The sequence below is a fragment of the Danio rerio genome, chromosome 3 (assembly GCF_052040795.2).
Source record: "Danio rerio strain M-AB ecotype USA chromosome 3, GRCz13ab, whole genome shotgun sequence".
In the NCBI taxonomy this organism is placed as follows: Eukaryota; Metazoa; Chordata; class Actinopteri; order Cypriniformes; family Danionidae; genus Danio; species Danio rerio.
In genome coordinates this window covers 17,545,510-17,565,663 of record NC_141023.1, presented here as the reverse complement: position 1 = coordinate 17,565,663, position 20,154 = coordinate 17,545,510, and the positions used below count along the sequence as shown (strand labels likewise).

The window sequence follows — 20,154 nt, the reverse complement described above, 5'->3', positions numbered from 1 at the left end:
TCTTAATTGCTTCATCAAAAGCATACGCATGTCTGTTGCCTAATTACAAATGCACAAACAAAATTTCACAATATACACAATAAACTAACAAAAGATGCATTTAAACAGACCGCATGCCTCTTTGGGGTTGCTCTGAATCAACCTATAATCAGGATTTCCTTAAGTTTATGTTCTGACAAACTCTAAACAGATAAAGGTGCTGCTGCATTGACTTACCCCACAGCTAATGCATGTCCCACTTCAAAATAGGAGTCCTACATACAGTTGAAGTCAGAATGATACTAGCATTCAGCTTAAAGTGCCATTTAAAGGCTTAACTAGGTTAATCAGGTTAACTATGCAAGTCATTGTATAACAGTGGTTTGTTCTGTAGACAATCAGAAAAATATGGCTTAAGAGGGCTAATAATATTGACCCTAAAATGGTTTCAAAAAAATTGAAAACTGCTTTAATTCTAGCCGAAATAAAACAAATAAGATTTTTTCCAGAAGACAAAATATAATAGGAAATACTGTGAAAAATGCCTTGCTCTGTTAAACATCATTTGCAAACTATTTTAAAAATAAAAAAAATTATTTACAGAATGGCGAATAATTTTGGCTTCAACTGTACATAGTAAATGTAATAAGAGAGAGAAAAGTGTTTTGTTGCAAGCTCACTAGGAAAGATTGTGGCTAATCAAATAATTGTAACAAGGGATGCATTTGAAAAGACTGTATGCCTCTTTGAGGTTGTTCTCAATCAACTTTTACTCTGTCTTTCTTGAGTTTTGTGTTTTGATGAGCTGTAAACAGATAAAGATGCTGCTGCATTGACTTACCCCATAGCTAATGCATGTCCCATTTCAAAATAAGAGTCCCACATACAGTTCAAGTCAGAATGATACTAGTATTCAGCTTAAAGTGCTATTTAAAGGCTTAACTAGGTAAGTCATTGTATAACAGTGGTTTGTCCTGTAGACGATCAGAAAAATATGGTCTTAGTGGGCTAATAATATTGACCCTAAAATGGTTTAAAAGAAATTAAAAACTGCTTTTATTCTAGCCGAAATAAAACAAACAAGACTTTCTCCAGAAAAAAAACATTATAGGAAATACTGTGAAAAATTCCTTAATCTGTTAAACATCATGGAGGCCTAATAATTTTGGCTTTAACTGTACATAGGAAATAGACTATATAAGCCAGCGGTGTCCAAACTTGGTTCTGAAGAGTTTATCTCCCACTTGCTTCAACACACCTGCCAGGATGTTTCAAGTATATCTAGCAAGAGCTTGATTAGCTGGTTCAGGTGTGTTTGATTAGGGTTGGAGCTGAACTCTCCAGAGCTGCATCTCAAGTAGTACACTATGCACTCATGCACCATGTACTCATACACTTACACACTTAACAGCATAGTATATGTATGTGGTGTCGTCCCAAATGGAGCACTAATGTTTTTTACTGTTTCTCTGATGACGTTTCACGGTCACCAAATCAGTAAATTAAATAATCGAACTATCAAATAATACCTGCCATGCGTATAAGCACATTCTCTATCAGGAAGCAGTTTAAACACTCTTGTAGAAGAATTTTACTTTTACCATCTAAAATAAATAAAGTTATCCAACATGTGCGCCCAATAGCTCCACCCCTTTCGCTATATGAGCAAAGCTGCGGTCGTTGAGTGAGTAAAGTGTCCATCATTCCACACTTCATTTTACCGGCTGAATGAGTGCATCATCTGGGTAATTAAAGTGCACTTATTATTTTTAGAGTTTTCAGTGTGAACGCACTACTTACACTGTTTATACTACAAAATGGCGTAGGATAGTGCATAAGTATGCGATTTGGGATGCAGCTCAGGACACTGGCCCTTCAGGACTGAGCTTGGACATCCCTAATATAGGCTGTGTTAAACTTAAAAATAAGGTAGAAAAAATATTTGTTGTAATCGCACTAGGAAACAGTGTGGCCAATCAAAAGCCTTTAATTGTTTATTTATTTTTATTGTAGTTCTTCAGAATATAAAACGATAAGCATTTTCTTGACATCTACCTGACAATTTCCATTCTTGTCATTAGTGTTACCTTACAAAATAATAGTAAATAAATACGAAAACAAATATCTCCTGCAACCATCTCCACGGCAATCTTTTTAGTAAACTGACAAAGTATGAAAGAACAGAAAATGAGATTGTTTTATTTCAACCGAAGTGTACAATACTTCTGTTTAATCCTCAGCTTCTAGTATTATAGAATACTAAAAAAAATTGCACATAAAAAAACCCTATGCCAATAATTTATCAACGTCTTTTCAAGGGGCTAACAATACATCTAAACAATAGTAGTAGCATATTGTTAACAAATGTTTAATGTTCAGTTAAGACAAGTCAAGAAAAACTAAAACCAAATTGTAAGACGAATCGTCAGAAATTCTTACAGTAACAAAATGTCTATCAAGACAAAATCTAATGTAGTGTTTCGACGATGCACCGCTTCAAAACCTAACCTCAAGCATTCCCCGTTATTAATTTATGCTCATACATGAACAATGCAGCAAAGAGTTTAGTAAAATGGCACTACTATTACCTCTATACCTTAAACACAGATCCTGTTTCTCAAATACAGGAGAACCAAGCATCGTAAAACTCAGAAAGATGCTTACTGGAAGCTCTCAGTGGTTAAATATCCTATTATTCAACTCTAATTCAGCTCCTCCAAAGGGGTAAACGAAGAAATCTCTTGCTACATAGAGAAACGGGACATTTTTGCCTTCCTACAAGCCAATGAGACTCCAAACAGTCCATGCTAATTATGAATTATTTGGCTTATAGTGATTGAACAGCATTCAAATACAGCTCTGAAATTAAACGAAAAGGAAGTTTGATAAAAACGGACGCGCCTTCAATAAATCGCAAGGTTTTGGTAAAGTGCACAGAGTTGTCTGGCAAAACTGAATAATTCTTGAACTCAACGCATTGATGTGATATGATATTAACGTGGCCACTCAATGCAACCAATAAACAAGAGTTTAGTGCCTGTTGAAATGGGACGCTGTACATTTGTTCGACACAGTGACCTTATATGAGGCAGTAGAGCCTGACAGTATGCAAAAGTGGTGCATTTTCAAGTCCAATTGTCAGCTGGATGGATTTAAATATTCAAATTGAAGCCGTGAGCAAATCCCGTCCACCCTAGATCAAGTTAAAGCCTATAAAAACAAGCCATCTATGGTTATACAATGGAGAAGGAGAGGCACTAAGGATGCATCTGTTAATAATGGAGAGGAGGAATAAGGCTAACATGTTTTTCTGAACCGGTTTACCAACCCATATTTTGGGATCTGATACGTGTCTGGGAGTTCAGGCAGCAGGTCCCAGATTCACGGCGAGTCTCTGATTGGGAGGCTAGTAGGTGAGTCTGGAGGCCTTCATGTTGTAGCAGGGCCTGTCGGTGAGACCGCCCTGAGCAGAGAACAGCGACAAGCCTTCGGTTTTCTCCAGCACCACCTCCAACTCCTGGAAATCCTGTAGCCGCGCCACATCTTTATCCTGAGAAACAAACAATAAATGAAATGATGTAAAAGAAGAAAATAAATGATGTATATGTATAGAGTGAACCCTAAAGTTAATCAGACATTCCAGAAATCAATTCAGCAGTATTCTCTCTTGAATCGATTCTGAGCTTAGTTTTTAAAAGCAGATAGTGCTAAAGGGTACTTTTTAACAGCAGATGACGCTCCTGGCTAGATTTTAACAGCAGATGACGCTCTAGGCTAGATTTTAACAGCACATGGCGCTCTAGGCTAGATTTTAACTGCAGATGATGCTCGCTAGGCTAGATTTTACCAGCGGATAGTGCTCTAGGCCAGGGGTTCCCAAACTTTTTAGGCCGCGACCCCCAAAATGACAATGCCAGTGACTCGCGACCCCCAATATCCTCTGAGGTGGTTATAAATACAGAAACCTTGCATGCAATGGCACACACATACCAATGGACCCAAGTCTATTCTTCTTTTAATTTTTTTTTATGTATGAGAGCTGTAAATGGGCCACAAAGTTTAACCAGGTGTTATGAAATCTGCTGCATCTGACGCTATTGCTGTGTCTTTAATACAATGCAATTACCCCAGGGGTTGCAATCCAATAGAAGTAGTAACTATAAGCTACTATAGTAACTATATATATGGTATAAACAACTATTTTTTTCTCTTCAGAAGGTTATGGATAAAATATAGTAATTCTTATGGTTTAATAAAAATAAATAGATTTTTGGAAACCACCAGGCGACCCCCCTTCATTGTCCCGCGACCCCTCAGGGGGTCCCGACCCCCACTTTGAGAACCATTGCTCTAGGCTACATCAGATGACACGCTAGTCTAGTTTTTAACAGCAGATGGCGATCTAAGCAAGTTTTTGACAGCAGACAGCGCTTTAGGCTAGCATTTTTAACAGCAGATGGTGCGCTAGGCTAGCTTTTAACAGCAGATGGTGCTACAGGCTAGCTTTTAACAGCTGATTTTAATCTGAGCTAGTTTTAACCAGCAGATGGCGCTTTAGGCTAGCTTTTAACAAAAGAAGGCACTCTAGGCTATTTTTTAATAAGCAGACGGCGCTCTAGGCTAGTTTTTAACTGCAGATGGCCCTTTAGGCCATTTTTTAACAGCAGATGTCACTTTAGACTAGCTTTTAACAGCAGATGGTGCTCTAGGCTAGTTTTTTAACAGCAGATGGCACTCTAGGCTACATCAGATGACACACTAGTCTAGTTTTTAACAGCAGATGGCACTCCAAGCTAGTTTTTAACAGCAGATAGCATGCTAGGCTACTTTTCTTAACAGCAGATTTTTTAATAGCTTTTATTAGCAAGATGGTGCTCTAGGCTAGTTTTTTTTACTGCAGATGGTGCTCTAGGCTAGCTTTAAACAGCAGATGGCATTCTAGGCTACAACAGATGGAGCCCTTGGCTAATTTTTAAACAGCTGATGGCGCTTTATTCTATTTTAAACAGCAGATGACACTTTAAGCTTGCTTTTAACAGCAGTTTAAGCTAGTTTTCAACAGCAGATGGCACTCTAATCTAGCTTCTAAACAGCAGATGGCGCTCTAGTTTAACTTTTAAATAGCTGATGGTGCTCTAGGCTAGTTTTTAACAGAAGATGACGCTCTAGGCTAGTTTTAAAAGCAGTTGGCCTTCTACGCTTGGTTTTAAACAGCTAATGGTACTCTAGGCTAGTTTTTAACAGCAGATGGAGCTTTATGCTAGTTTTTAAATAGCTGATTGCGCTTTGTGCTAGTTTTTACCAGCAGATGACGCTCTAAGCTAGCTTTTAACAGCAGGTGGTGCTCAAGGCTAGTTTTTTAACAGCAGATGGTGCTCTAAGCTAGTTTTAAAACAGCAAATGCTGCTCTAGGCCAATTTATAACAGCAGATGGCACTCTAGGTTAATTTTTAACAGCAGATGACACTCTACCCTACCTTTAAACAGCAGATTAGGCTCGTTTTAAACAACAGATGGCGCTCTAGATTAGTTTTTAAACAGCTGATGGTGCTGTAGGCTTCCATTCTCACAGGAGGCAGTGTCTGTATTGTTATTCTACAAAAGGAAAACCACAACTAGTGCTGCACTCACAAAAGCTGTAACAAAGCAATGTTTATGTGCCATTTTTATTATATTCCGCTCAACAAAGAGGGATTCGCTTATGCAAATGTGTCTGATAATCCACATTATAAGCAATTCTATAGAAATGCAACCAAATGACTTATGGCATTGTGTTCCCTCTTGACTAGTGTTGTTTGCTTGTTCTTGTGCTCTGATCTATAGCTGAACAGGCAATCAGAGCGCTCTGTCATCGATGACTGATGTCGATTCTACATGCTGAATTGGGTGAACTCACTCTGAAGTCTGACAATAGGTAATGCATGGAACACACCAAAACAAACTAGCCTGATAGACACCCACTGACAGGCCAATGCTGCCCAACAGTTGACCATTGGTTTAGTATGTCCCGTCCTTAAGTATGATAACATTTACACAATTATCAACACAGGGACAATGTGACAGCCTGTAGTCTGTGCTGTCAACCAGATTCATGCAAACCTCAGCTTAAATATTTTCCCAGACTTGTTGCAACAGCTTTTTCAGTTCCTGTTGGCTTTAGTTCACCCTATGAAGAATTTGTAGGTATGTTAGTTATTTCGCTATCCACGCTTACATGAATGAACAAGAGATTCCTGCATCCACTAGCAAAGCAAATATCAAAAACTAGTTGCATAATTTTTGATTTACAATACCAAAGATGTAAGACCTGATATATTTAGACATTTATTTTCCATCTTTGCTTAGGGGAAAGCAGGCTTGCTGTAGTAGTGAGTTATTAGTGTCACACAGTGTGCATCGCTTGGATTACATAACCTGCACACACTGTGATTTTGCTGGTGGGGGGAAAGTAGTGCATTAGGACAATGGAAGCTTCAATTTTTAAGTGGTAATAATAGAGGTAATATTAGGGGTATATATATATATATATATATATATATATATATATATACATATATATATATATATATATATATATATATATATATATATACATATATATATACATATATATATATATATATATATATATATATATATATATATATATATATATATATATAGGGGTATTTATGGCATTTTAAAGGATAATTGTTTGTCAAAACCACTCCATTTCGAGTCTGCTCTGCTCTGATTGGCCAAATAGCCAATTCTACTTAGATTGGTCTACAGCTTACAGTGCATTTCAGTATCTGCTTGTTAAGTGTGACGTCACGCAAAGCGGCTTCCGGGTCCAAGCGCTCTATTCAAATGTATGGGGAGACTCATAAAGTGTTAATTAAAAATGTTTACAAATCGATTTAATACTTTCGAAAAATCACGATCGCAATATATACGTCCATGCCTAATATCCGGTGGCCAGAAAGTCATTCATTTTTTTATAAATTGTTAAAATTTTGGTATTTGTGATGCAGCAAGCACAGAGATTGTTGTGTACACTATGACTTTATATAAAATTAACTTTAATGTGTGATATGAATTGAAAGTGATCATAAACGAATGATTTCTCAAGTCAAATGAGTGGCGGCTTGGATCCGGAAATAGTATTACATACGTCACCAACACGTTATCATTTGACAAGTGGATAGATTTGTCCATTATCATATCTGACAGGAGTCATCCTTCCTTCAGCGACTGTAAACACTATTGGACACTAATAAGGGTGGTGATCTGGCGATATCAGTTTGAGCATGTGTCTGCTGATAAAACACTGGAAGAACTTGTTGATCAAGCTAAAGATTTATCTCAAGCATAAGATTTACAGTTGTTCGGCTGATGCTGCTTTTTACCCAAATCTGTGGCACATTAGGTTGCATGTGTGTATCATGTATCATTGTATCATGTATCATTTAATTGCTGCAAACCAGGTTTTGTGTAAGGATTTCATTGATTTGTGTAAGCAAAAATGTGCTGCTTTGATTTAATATCTCTACAAATATTATCTGTACTGACATGCTTCAACAAGAGAGGATATTTCTCAAACTAACAGAACGTCACTTTTATGTAGCTTCATGCTGGACCTTCAGGGGAACTAAAAGGCTCAGAATAAACCGCAATAAAATAAGGATCTAAATTAGCATTTATTCTCCAACTGCATGAAATAACCATTTGCATAGGAAGTGTTGTCTTTTTATTCAATTCATTTTCATTCAAGTGCTAGATCAAACAACAAGAGTTTATGCAGGATGACGTGGCAAAAAAAAAAAACAACAAAAAAAAAACATCAGACACAGGAAAATGTTGTCGTGCCTCACTTCATATTAGTGACACAAAGCTTTGTGTAAATCTTTTTAAGTACAACCTGTCCACTATACATTTTTTTCTATCCGAAGTATTAAGAAAAATAGATAACTGAAAAAAACTGCTACTAACATACTACTATTAGAACCAAAATGACAATAAAGTATTACTTTTGTAATTTCATTAAACTAATTTAATTAATTTAATTTTACAGTAAGGCTGTGAAAATACTATTTTACTTCATATTATGTTTGTCTTCATTTACTAAAGTTAAACCATCTAGCTTTTAAATTACCCCAATGAGCCCTAATAATGTGAAAGTTTATAAACATTCTTCTAATTAAAAAACAAAACTAATCAAAAATAAACAAAACAAATATTAAAAAAGTATTAAATATGTATAAATATTAACTAAATCTAATAAACCATTAGTTTAACAAAAACATTAGTTTTTATTAAATAAAAGGTGCCACTAAAGGTGGAAAACAACAGCTTTGATAAAGCCAGGCACAAAACATACTTCCTTTTAAAGTCAACCTATTGTTGTGCAAGTACCTGTCAAATTTGAATATTCCTGACAGCAACATGCTAATGCTCACTGCTCAAATGCTGAATTAGTAAAAGAAGCAGACGCTGCTTTTTTGTGCACTGTAAGTAAAGGTTTATTTATATAGCAACTATCACAGACATTAAGGCCCCATTTACACTAACACGTTTTAAAAAACGATCTACATCCACACTGGTGTTTCACCTAGCGTTTCTGAAAAGATCTCTGTCCACACTATACTGCTGAAAACGCCCCTCACATGACCAAACACACACGCTGGCATGTGCTGCAGCGTATGCGGAGGTCTGATCTCCAGGCAGTCAGCAGGTGCTTTGAGCACACTCACCCTGTTGAGAGCAGCGCAGTTCGGACAGTTCATCAAGGATCTTCCACTGGATCTCATCTCTCTATAGTTATTAAACGTGATTTTTAATTCATCTTGTTTCACAACTCTGGTTTTTTGAAGCTTGCACCTGTTCTCAGGTAACGTGTTTTGGCTGAGCGCAAAGACAAGTTAATATATTAATTTATGTAACTCATACACTGATTCTGCACATCTGACTGATTGCTTACCATTATTTCCTATATTGTATAAACTCATTGTATGTTATACTTTTATAATGGCCATTACTGATTATTAAAAACTAATATTCAGCAAAGAAGAGGGAATGTGTCATAGTTTTTACTGAGAATGAAAGGAGACAGTAATGTTATAGGCTTTTTTGTTGTAAATACGCATACAGTGAAGAAAACGCTCGTATAAATATGCAGCTACACGGCACCTCAACATTTCTGCTGTCTGTTAAGTTGTTAATATCAAAATGAAAATAGGCAGTTCCCTATATTATATTTTCATTTTATTGTTAAGATATAGAAACAACGTCGCCAGGGTGATGTGAATGACAATTTAAAGTACACTGTCCCCCTTGAAGATTTACCCGACGTGTCCTCAAAAGTCTGTTTTCCATATCAAACTTGCAAAGTCTGAACTTAAAAGGAAAGGATGCAAGACTGAACTTTGAGCACTTAATATTGAGAAAAAGCCCCAATCAGACAGACGAATGTCTGCAGCCACGTTTTCAGATGTCTCTGTTTTCCACCAATCAACACTGAAGCAGCAGCATTTCCAAAACCATAGCAAAGCTTAAGCGTTTTAAAACTAAACTGTTAAAAACACTTTCATTTTGAACCTTTAAATCATCATAGGGGCCATAATATACAGATGAAGTCAAAATTATTAGCCCTCCTGTGAATTTTTTTCTTTTTCTTTGTCAAATATTTCCAAAATGATGTTTAACAGAGCAAGATTTTTTTTTAAGTATTTCCAATAATATATTTTTTTTCTTCTGGAGAAAGTATTATTTGTTTTATTCTGGCTAGAATAAAAGCAGTTTTTACTTTTTTAAAAAAAAACAATTAAGAACAATATTATTAGCCCCCTTAAGCCATTTTTTTTTATTGTCTACAGAACAAACCATCGTTATACAATGATCTGCCTAATTACCCTAACTTGCCTAATTAACCTAGTTAAACCTTTAAATGTCTCTTTAAGCTGAGTACTAGTATCCTGACAAATATCTAGTAAAATATTATGTACTGTCATCATGGCAAAGATAAAATAAATCAGTTATTAGAAATGAGTGATTAAAACTATTATGTTTAGAAATGTACAGGGGGCTAATAATTCTGACTTCAACTGCATAATAAATCAGTCATTTATCCTGCCATGCATTCACTTTTAGGAAGGTTTCTAAGCAAAGTCTTATGGATGAGACCCCAGTTCTGTCAATTCAGTACTAACTAGTGTAAGCAGCTCACTGGGTTTCTGGAACAGAGCAGATATCAGATTTTGGGTGGCTGCACTAGGCTTTTAACAGCCTCACCTTTCTGAGCATAGTGTTGGGCAGCTTTCGGATCTTCTCCACGTGCTCGGCGCTGATGTCCAGCTCCCGGCAGCAGACGCGGAGCAGAGCGCGGTACGTCAGCTCCTGCCGGTCCAGCTCCACCTCGATGAAGTCATTCTCTCTGATGTTTGTGTTCTGGATGCGCACCTTCAGGACAAGCTCTGAGAAGACATGGCAAGTCTGAGATTGAGACATGAGGAATCTTCATAAATTCCTCTAGTTAAACAAAGGAAACATGCTGAAACCTGTTCTACTGATCTACTGCTGCCCTTAAGTGACGTCAGAATGATCATATTTACAAGATGAGCAAAAGTATGACCAAATCAGCCTTGATGTAGAGCAATTCTACGATTTGCTTCAGTAAGAGGTCAATAAGTCTCACCATGGTCACAAAAGTTGTGGTTTTTTAATCCATTAACAAAGAGGCAGCAAATAAAGACAAGCAAATATCCTCTCAGTGTTTAGTGAATACAAATAAGGGACAAAATTAAATGTAAATAAAAACAATTTAAACTAAATTTATATGTTACTGCTTTCATTTTCATTCATTACTTATAATGTAGCCAACACCAACTGCTTTCTTGTTACCTAGCAACCTCATTAAAAAATATCAGGCCTTAGCGATGTTTTCTGCAGCATGTTTTATGTGAAAGTCAAAGCAGGGCTGCACTGAGTCACAATAAAAAGGCATTCAGATAGTCTACAGTTCACTCACCAACATGTTTGCTTATGGTGCTTTTCCACTGCATGGTATGACAAGACTGTTGTTAAAATATTGTCACCTCTACTACCCTGACATCATCTTAAAGTCTGTGTGAACCAGAAGTTGCTGCAGTATGATGATGCATTTCCAACTGAAATGGAATTTTGAGTAGGGGGTGGGGTTTATTTTTTGCAGTCCTTCAATCATGTTTCACTTGCAGCAAACTAACGGTTGAAGTAGCTAAGGAAATCCCACCCAATTGATGGGCGATATGGCAAAAACTTAATCTCGATAATTATTTTCCATATTGAACGATAATGATATATATTTTGATAGTAGTTGTTGATGCTTCCAGATTTAAAAGAGTAACCCAACAATAGCCCTTTTCACACAGTGATATCAGTAAATATCCAGAAAATTTCCACAATGACTTTACCAGTCAATTTTAAAAAGTGCTGTTCACACAGGCAAGGACTACCAGAATTTTTTCCGGAAAGAGCATTTACACATCCATTGCAAATTACCGGTAAATTCTGACATCATTAACCAGAAATGACCTCTAAACGGCTGCTCTTGTATTTGTAAACATTTGACTAGATTACAAACTCTGTTGATGGATAAGTATTGTGAACAACTTTGATGGAAACATATAGAGAAACACTTTCACATGTCGAGATGTACATTAGGCATGGGCCGGTATAAGATTCTAACGGTATGATAACCTTGGATAAAAATATCACGGTTTCACGATATTGTGCTCGCTGCTCTAAAACTTATTCTTTTTAATTGTCTGGGTTAAAACCTGAACCTTTTTTCCCATTTGAAAACAATATATTCTATATTTTGACAGATTTATGATATTTTGGAGCAGTAAACATGTCAGGCAATATAATTCAAATGAACCATTGATTTCTGCTCTCTTCATTTGTTTCAAAAACCCTGATTTCTTTACAATTTAAAACGGCATCTTTGGATATTTTTTTTTTGCTGTAGATACTGTTGACCTAAAAAACAAACAAAAAAAGTAAATAAAAAATCGTACATATACCTTAGGTATTACAGAAAATGTTGGCGGTTTTAAACTCTTGACTTTTCCAAACCGCGGTATACCTTAAAAAAGGTTATCGTCCCATTTTATCAATAATTTACACAGTTGGCATTAAGAAAGAACATAAAAACGTTATCTGATTAACATCTAGCAACTAAATGTGTCTAAAAAAAATATTTAAACACTTTTATTTTCATAAACAGCAAGAATGCGAATGCGTCTGAGTTTTCTGATTGGCTAAAGTAGACGTCTCACGTCATCACGTTCTAAATGTGAACGCACTTTCCAGCAATCTTCCTTCTGCATTTACACAGCGCAGCATTTCAGCAAATTACCGGTAATGTTACAACTTTCTCTTTCCGGAAAATACTTGGAACGAATTTACCGGTATTTTCAAAAAGGGCGTTCACACATACAGACCTTTCAGGAAAATTGCCTGCAATTTTCTGTAAAGGTTTGTGTGTGTAAGGAAGCTAATGACTGAAGCCACAAAAATTAGAGGGTCCACACTTCTATATTCTCATTGTTGCACATTTCTGCTGTGTTATTTGCACTTAGATCAATATAGAGTAATAAAGTCCAGAGCTATTCATTGTTATTGACATACATTTGATCAAATTCGATATAATATTGTTTATTGGCCCAACCCTACGTAAAACCGTGTTTGTTTTTTACCCAAGGTTATCACACCATCAGAATCTTAAACTAGCCCATGCCTAATTGTGATTAAAGTGACCCATACCGAACTGAACCATGCATAACTAATCCTCAACTCTACCTTGTACGTTAACAGGAAAAGTGCTGGTGAAAAAGAAGGGCTGGAAGGCGGGCATGGAGCCGCTGATCTGGGAGCAGTTGATCTGCGGCTGGATGGACTGCTGCCGGCTGATGGTGGTGCCGGGGAGCTGTGGAGGCTGGCTGGTGCTTGCGCTGGGACACACGGGGCCATTCTGTGCTATGGGATGAGCGTGTGTGAACTCGCAGTGGTTAGTGTGATGAGTCTCTGACGAGAGCTCCATTGGCAGGCCACCGTTCACCACGGGGCTCGGCACGACGCCGTTCTGCTCCACGCCGGGGACAAAGGTCAGCTCCTGCTGGCTCTGGCTGTCTGTGTAAAGGCTCTTGGGCTGCTGATGTGAAGGCGCTGGAAGCTGCTGCTCTTGTGTTGGCGAGAGAGTGGCCGGTTCAGACTCCAGGGGCTCTGCATGAGTGCTGTTGGTGCCGTTTTGCTGTGCTATACTCAGGTTATCTTTGTTCATCTTGCTGTACAGGAAGGGCGGGTTGGAAAGATAGTTGGGAATGATTGGCAGCTCTGGTTCCTTCACCTCAGGCTCGTCTTCTTCTTCCACTAAAAAGAAAAACAACAAACGTGAAGCGACAGGGCAAGGACATTGAAGTGCATTATCATTTGAATTCTGATTTTTTTAATTATTTAAGAAATTTTGTTCCAGTCTTAGACATAAGAACAGTCTTATTTTGTTTTATTTTACATGGGTTACTGGGAAAAGCTGTTCGAGATTATTCTGTTGCACATAAAAGAAGATATTTTGAAGAAAGCTGGAAACCTATAACCATTGACTTCCATCAATGGTTACAGGTTTTTAGCATTCTTCAAAATATCTTCTTGTGTGTTCAACAGAAGTAAGAAACCCATAAAGATTAGGGACAAGTAAAGGATGACAGAATTTTCATTTTTGGGTGAACTATCCCTTTAAACAAGAGGTCTCAAACTTGCGGTGTGACAGTTTGTGGCCCCCGCCTTAATTTGAAAGTTTTACTTCAGTGCGGCCCGCAAGGTTTGATATACATGTCACTTTACAGATTTGTGTGTGGATCTAAACGAACCCACCAATCATGGTGGGATATGGCTCTCCATCGGCTGGGCTTGATGCAGGCAGAGACCGTTTTCCAATAAGTGTAAGTTACAGCAGCTTTGCCATAGAGTGTTTTTTCCCATGCCTGCTGGCTGCCTCATTTCTATTGGGCACACGCGGACATTCGTCCCAGCGTGCTTCATTAAAAACAATTTGCTGCCCAGCGGGACATCATACGTAGATAAATGTAGTAATCAGTGTTTGATTTGAGCCGGATCCTGTACTGGGAAATGTCAGATATTTGTATTTTTCCTTCCGGTATTTATTTTAATTGATTTGGCATTAACTTGTGCGCAGTGAATACCTGCACGTGTGTGTGTATATGTGTGTGTGTGTGTGAGAAAGAGAGAGAGAGAGTGTAAGTGCAGCAAATGTTGTGTGGATTGTGTGAGCGCGCACATATGACAGTAGCCATGTGCAAGTTAAAACAAAAATCACGTTAACTATTGGTCCTGAACAATTTTTTTAACCAATCATCTTTCTTGCGTTTACAATCACTTTCAATGGTTGGTGGTTATTGTTTTGTGCGCGGTGAGCAGAAAAGAAATCAAAGTGATACATACGCAGCGGGATAAAAGAAAAGTAAGGAACTCAATGCAGCCTAATGTAATTGTCTGCAGTCACACAATGACAACTGTCCATCTGCAATAAGAGTCCCCGTCCAGTAACTGGACCAATTATAGAGTCGCACCGTTATTTGTGGGTTATTTGCATTGCTATACCTGCATTGCATTTGCATTGTCTCACACAATAAACATGACATAAATTTCTATATGATGTAAAAGTAGTCAAAACAAATGACAATAACACAGTGTTGCTTTTTTCCTGTAACAACAGCACGGCGGATAACAGTAAATCTAAATATTATTATTATTATTACTATTTATTACTGATTGATTTATTTTCTTATACATTTTTCTTTTGTTTATTTTTTCATCTTATTTTGTGTTAAAAAATTCCAATCTTCTCAAATCTCTTTATTTTTTAACACAAAATAAGATGAAAAAACAAACATTAACGATAAATAATAAATAATATAATTAATTTCTTGTGGAAAACCTGATGCGGCACAGCATCAGCCAGACTCTGCCTCCAGCGGCCCCCAGATAAATTAAGTTTGAGACCTCTGCTTTAATCCCTAATCGGCCCACAGGGTTTAGGTTTTTGTGTAGTAAAATGGATAAAAAAGTACAGAGTATCCACAGAAAGTTGAGAAGTGACTGTAAAAAATGATACATAGTTTATCATATAAAACTGAATATTTCCCTATGTATTTAGTCTGTAAATGTTCAGAAGATCCCCAAGGACTGTGATTTATTTACTAGGGTTAAGATAAAACATTTGGTTTATTTGGTTTAATATAAAATATAATAAGAAGACTGTGAGTGTGGATCATAATTTCTCACAGTATATTAAGCAATCCAATAGATGATACACCAAAATAAGGAATCATTTGTTTACCAATCCAAAGGCATACATTTTTTAACATTAAAGAGAGTGGTTCAAACAGCGTTGTTTAGATTTTTAAGGGATCATTTTTTTAAGAAAACCCCCCAAACAAACAGGCAACATTCATTTTCTTTTCGGCTTAGTCCCTTTATTCATCAGGGGTCGCCACAGCTGAATGAACCACCAACTTATCCAGCATATGTTTTACGCAGTGGATGCCCTTCCAGCTGCAAACCAACACTAGAAAACACTCATACACTCCTGCATTCACACTTATACACTACGGCCAATCAAAGGGCATCACACACCGGATGCCCCACGACACGGCACGCACATGACAGTTGAAAGTATCGTACACCAGACACGCACATTTGCATGATATTTAAAATAACACTATTCAGATGGCCCTCTGTAGCGCGGCAGAAATATTAACAGTGTCCCGAGTCGTGGCTGGGCGCCACGGACAGCCGCGCCGGTGTGTGTACTCTATGTTTAGAATTCTGAAATGCATGCTGTGCGTGAAGCGATGCCGAGCAGCGCTTCAAGTGTGTGACCCCCTTTAGCTTATTCCATTCACCTGTACTGCATGTCTTTTGACACGCGAACACAAGGAGAACATGTTAACTCCACACAAAAATGCTAACTGGCCAAGCTAGGGATCGAACCAGCAACCTTCTTGCTGTGAGGCGATTGTGCGACCCATTGCGCCACCGTAATGCAAACAGGCAACATCAATACTATTATTATTGTTATGGTCTGTCCGCCATGTTTGTAGTTTGTTTACACTTTTCACCCACGTTTATAGGTCTAATCAATTTCACGTCCAACATGCAATGTATTGTGGCCAGTATTAGCGGTTAGAGTATGGACGCTTCTACACTTCGAATTTTTGCCGGACCATCCAGGAACCTTTGGCTTACTCTTTTCAGCATACTGTGATTTGGGACATACTCATTCTATTTTCGAATTCTATTTAGGATAGATGGCACGCGAATTGGGACGCAGCATTATACTAGACATTGTATCTGTTTAGAATGCAGATGAGGACTTTACAGTCACCATAAAATGTTAAGATAAGATAAGACTGTACTTTTTTCCATATTGTGATGTACATCCGATGAAATGGTCCTGAAATTAGAAAAATTAAGGCCAGTCCTGGATTTCATCCATTGGAAACCGATTGGATCGCTGCTAACAAAATGAAGATTGACGAATGGACGAAAGCAGAGCAGAGACAAGACACACTCTGATAGCCCCAAAAGTCAATACATGTGACCAGATGTGAAGAAAAGTCGTTTTGAAGGAGGAGGGACAGTTATGATTTTTAATTAAAGATTATAAGGGATGGGTTTTTAAGCGTAATCTTAAAGACAGCTGATTGGCCACTGTGTTCCCTTGCTCAACAGAAAGCTCATCAAATACACAACGAAAAGGGATGCTGGGTTTTCTCAAAGCATACCTCCAAGTAGTCTTCTGATTTCAGGTTTGGAGGTGAGTTGGACGGCCAGCTCCTCTTTCGCTGTGAGGATGTCTTTGTCGGCTCCGTTGTTTAGCAGATAGGCCACTATCTGTTTGTGGTTTCTTTTGCAGGCCCAATGCAGACACGTCCTGGATGAACAGGGGACATGAGAACATCTGAGTCAAATGAGTTTTAATGCATTCAGCCGTTACTGAAACAAAGCAGGCAAGGCTTGGCATGAACGTCACAACTAATCTAACACCTCAGTTCAGTTGCTCAACAAATGTCAGAGTGAGAAAAACACATGCTCCTAACGACGAGCTGTTTAATTAAGCATTTGAGGAACGCTGCCAAGATGGATGATTTGCAAGGTAAGGGTTTTATCTGAAGAGATCATAAACTATGTTTTCCTCAATACTGATTTATTATTACATAAGGTAGTTCACATTACATCACGATCACGACAGTGCGTTAATGCCTTTAAACCCTATTAGGGTATTTATAAAGTCTGGATTAAGCAACATTACAAAAGCAATGTTTAATGACATGAGTTTGTTTGTTTTTTATTGCCACATCAGCAACCTATAGCTATTTCATGGCAAGATCGATATAGCTAAAAACATGTTACATAATAATAACAACATAATTTAATAAGAGAGTATACAAAATAAATAAGCATTTTACATTAAAACCTAAGGATTTTTCAGTTTAATATTTGATAACTTAAAATTCTTCCCCAGGATACATTGAAGAAAATTAATTGACAACCAATCATAAACTGCCCTAAATGTAGTTGGTTGATCCAGAGTTGTTGGAAGAAGAAATGTTTTGATTGCACTACAGTGTTTACACTTTACATGGAAATCAGCCTACATACGTCTTGCTGATGCTTCTGCGTATCAAACTGAAAGTGTTTCCACATTAAATGCTGCATGTTTAACAAAAGCGTAAAGAGCCAGGTTAAACTCATATTATAGATCAGGAATGTTGTTTTTGAGGCAATGCAGTGGTGCAGTAGGTAGTGAGGTAATTGACAAAATGTAAATATTGCTTAAAACATTAGAAAATTTTAAAGAAGCTATTCACCTCAAATTATTAATTACCCAAAATATTATTTAGGCGAATATTTTTCAGTTGAGTGATAGAATAAATCTCTAAGATTTGTCTTTGAGTTTAAAACGATTTTAGGGCGAGTAAATAATTTTTTTAAGTAAATAATTTTTAAATTTAAATTATACTTTTAAATATGTTTTAAACAGCGCCTTTCAAAATCCCAATGACACTTGACATAGGGTAAATAGAAACAAGAAACGCCCAAAACACTAAAATACACAAAGAGTATGAAATAAAACGGAAAAATACAAGTGTACACAAATAGCCTATAATTAAATAGCATACCACAACACAAACTAAACTCGTACAATCATCATCAGACCCCAGGATTAAATCAAGGGTTTAAGTCCCCCAGCCTTAAATCAACACTCAGATCAGATTAGATCACATATTTCAGTCATGAGGGGCCTCTGATTCAGATCAAGGAAAAGTTGATTTTATTTATTTTCGCACATTCAGAAATTCCCCTTAATAATAGAATTTCAGAAAAATATTATTTGCAATTTCTAAATCGGGAATCATATTAGCAGCCAAATGACTATCAAAGTACAATGCTGTTCATGGTTAATGCGTTTTATTTTTTAACTGTTTCATATTGAGTCACTGTTCCTAGAGAAACAAACTATTAAAAGGGAAAACAGTGGGTGTGGCTTGATTTTTTCTACCGCAAGCTAATTGGAAGTAGTAAAGTAGGCATTACAGTCACAAAGATCTGGAAAAGGGTTTCAGGAGGGTAAAGTCTAGATCGGATACGCGGCCGGCCGGTAGTGCTATGTGCACATTAATATAGATGCATTTTTATTTTATTGACACTGTATAATGATAATAATATTTTTACAGTACTGTGACGGTTGGGATTAGGGTAGGCGCTAAAAAATAAAATTTATTGGATAATTTAATGAATAACATAAATAATACTTAGTACAACTAATGTTTTTACATTACTGTAAGGGTTGGGGTAGATGTTGATAAAATACAATAAATGGGAAACTTAATAAATAATATAAATAATTCTCGTTAACTTACAGCCACAACAGTATCCGATCTAGCAACTACCTTTAGGAGACCTATTACAACCTAGCACACAACTCCTCCTCCCCACTGCTGATTATTGTCACAGTAGTGTCAAAACTGACATTTGGAGGGGCGTGGTTAAGAGTGTTAGCCACGCCCAATACCTCAGACAGGAAAATTTAACTGAAAACAAACAGGAAGTGCACTTTTTACATTTCACTGATCAATTACAAGAGCAAAAAACTTAGTTTTCTTAATGACATGCACAGATGAATTGTCCACCATCAAAAGTAGCAATATGAGCTGACAAAATCAATACGGTTAGTTTTGATTTAATGTGAACTTTAAACAGAGCTAATGTTGTTTTTAAGTCATACGTAATTTCAGACTATATATTCAAATATATTTGAATTTAAAAATATATGGAACGATAAAATGAACGAATGTGCAAATATAAAGCCCACTTTTAATGTTACCTCAGTCAGATTCTGGTAGACACAGCGCCCCCGGCCATACATCAGCTCATTACACTAATATCTTCACTGTCAGGTATGAAACCTACACAGACAGCAGCTATCTTATCTTATCGCATCAAGAAAGGCGTACAGTTTTAAGGGGAAAGGTTACAACAACTGTATGAGACCTGTACATAAATAAAATGGGTATGAATTTTTGTTCGTTAACGTTACGCACCATCCGTTAATCTCATTCTGAGAGTTGACGTTGACTCCGCTTTCCACCAAAGTCTTCACCTCGTCAATGTCTCCGATGGCACTGGCCTCTCTCAGACGCTCCTGCAGCTCTTTATCCAGCGATGTCGTTGACATTATTCAATTCTGTCTGAAAATAAAAGCTTCATACGAACTGACACGCTGTGCTTTTGAGACGGGAAGCAAAAACGGACCGTCAACTTGCTCCGCCGTGGATTAAACAGTTGCCCGCTGTGGGTGATTTTCGACCGAGAGGTGGTGGGAGTGTGTTTCGACGTATTAATAATGAAATCAGATCAAAAGGAAAGACTGTAATAGACCGGGTTGTGTTCAAATCGTCTTTCGCCGACTACTGCAATCCACTCGTATCCGCTGCTGCACCTCCCATGTTGGGGGCAATGTTTGGTGTAACACCTTCAGATGGTGATCTTTGGTTCCGGCTTGCACACGATGGCAAAAGCTAGGTTAGAGTGCGACCAGAGTTCAAGAAAGATAAACACTCTAGTCAGTAAACA

The 20,154-nt window shown here is 37.3% G+C and overlaps 1 protein-coding gene across 1 annotated transcript; it reads right to left on the bottom strand.

Moving 5' to 3' along the window:
• Positions 1-2,152: 2,152 nt before the first annotated feature.
• On the bottom strand, positions 2,153-20,048 carry ankrd40 (ankyrin repeat domain 40). The gene is made up of 5 exons (XM_087244199.1): positions 19,623-20,048; positions 16,803-16,951; positions 12,799-13,368; positions 10,249-10,430; positions 2,153-3,529 (listed from the first exon to the last, which is right to left on the bottom strand). The coding sequence occupies exons 1-5, from the start codon at positions 19,754-19,756 to the stop codon at positions 3,386-3,388; spliced, it is 1,179 nt and encodes a 392-aa protein (XP_087100325.1). The 5' UTR covers positions 19,757-20,048; the 3' UTR covers positions 2,153-3,385.
• Between the last annotated feature and the right edge of the window lie 106 nt (positions 20,049-20,154).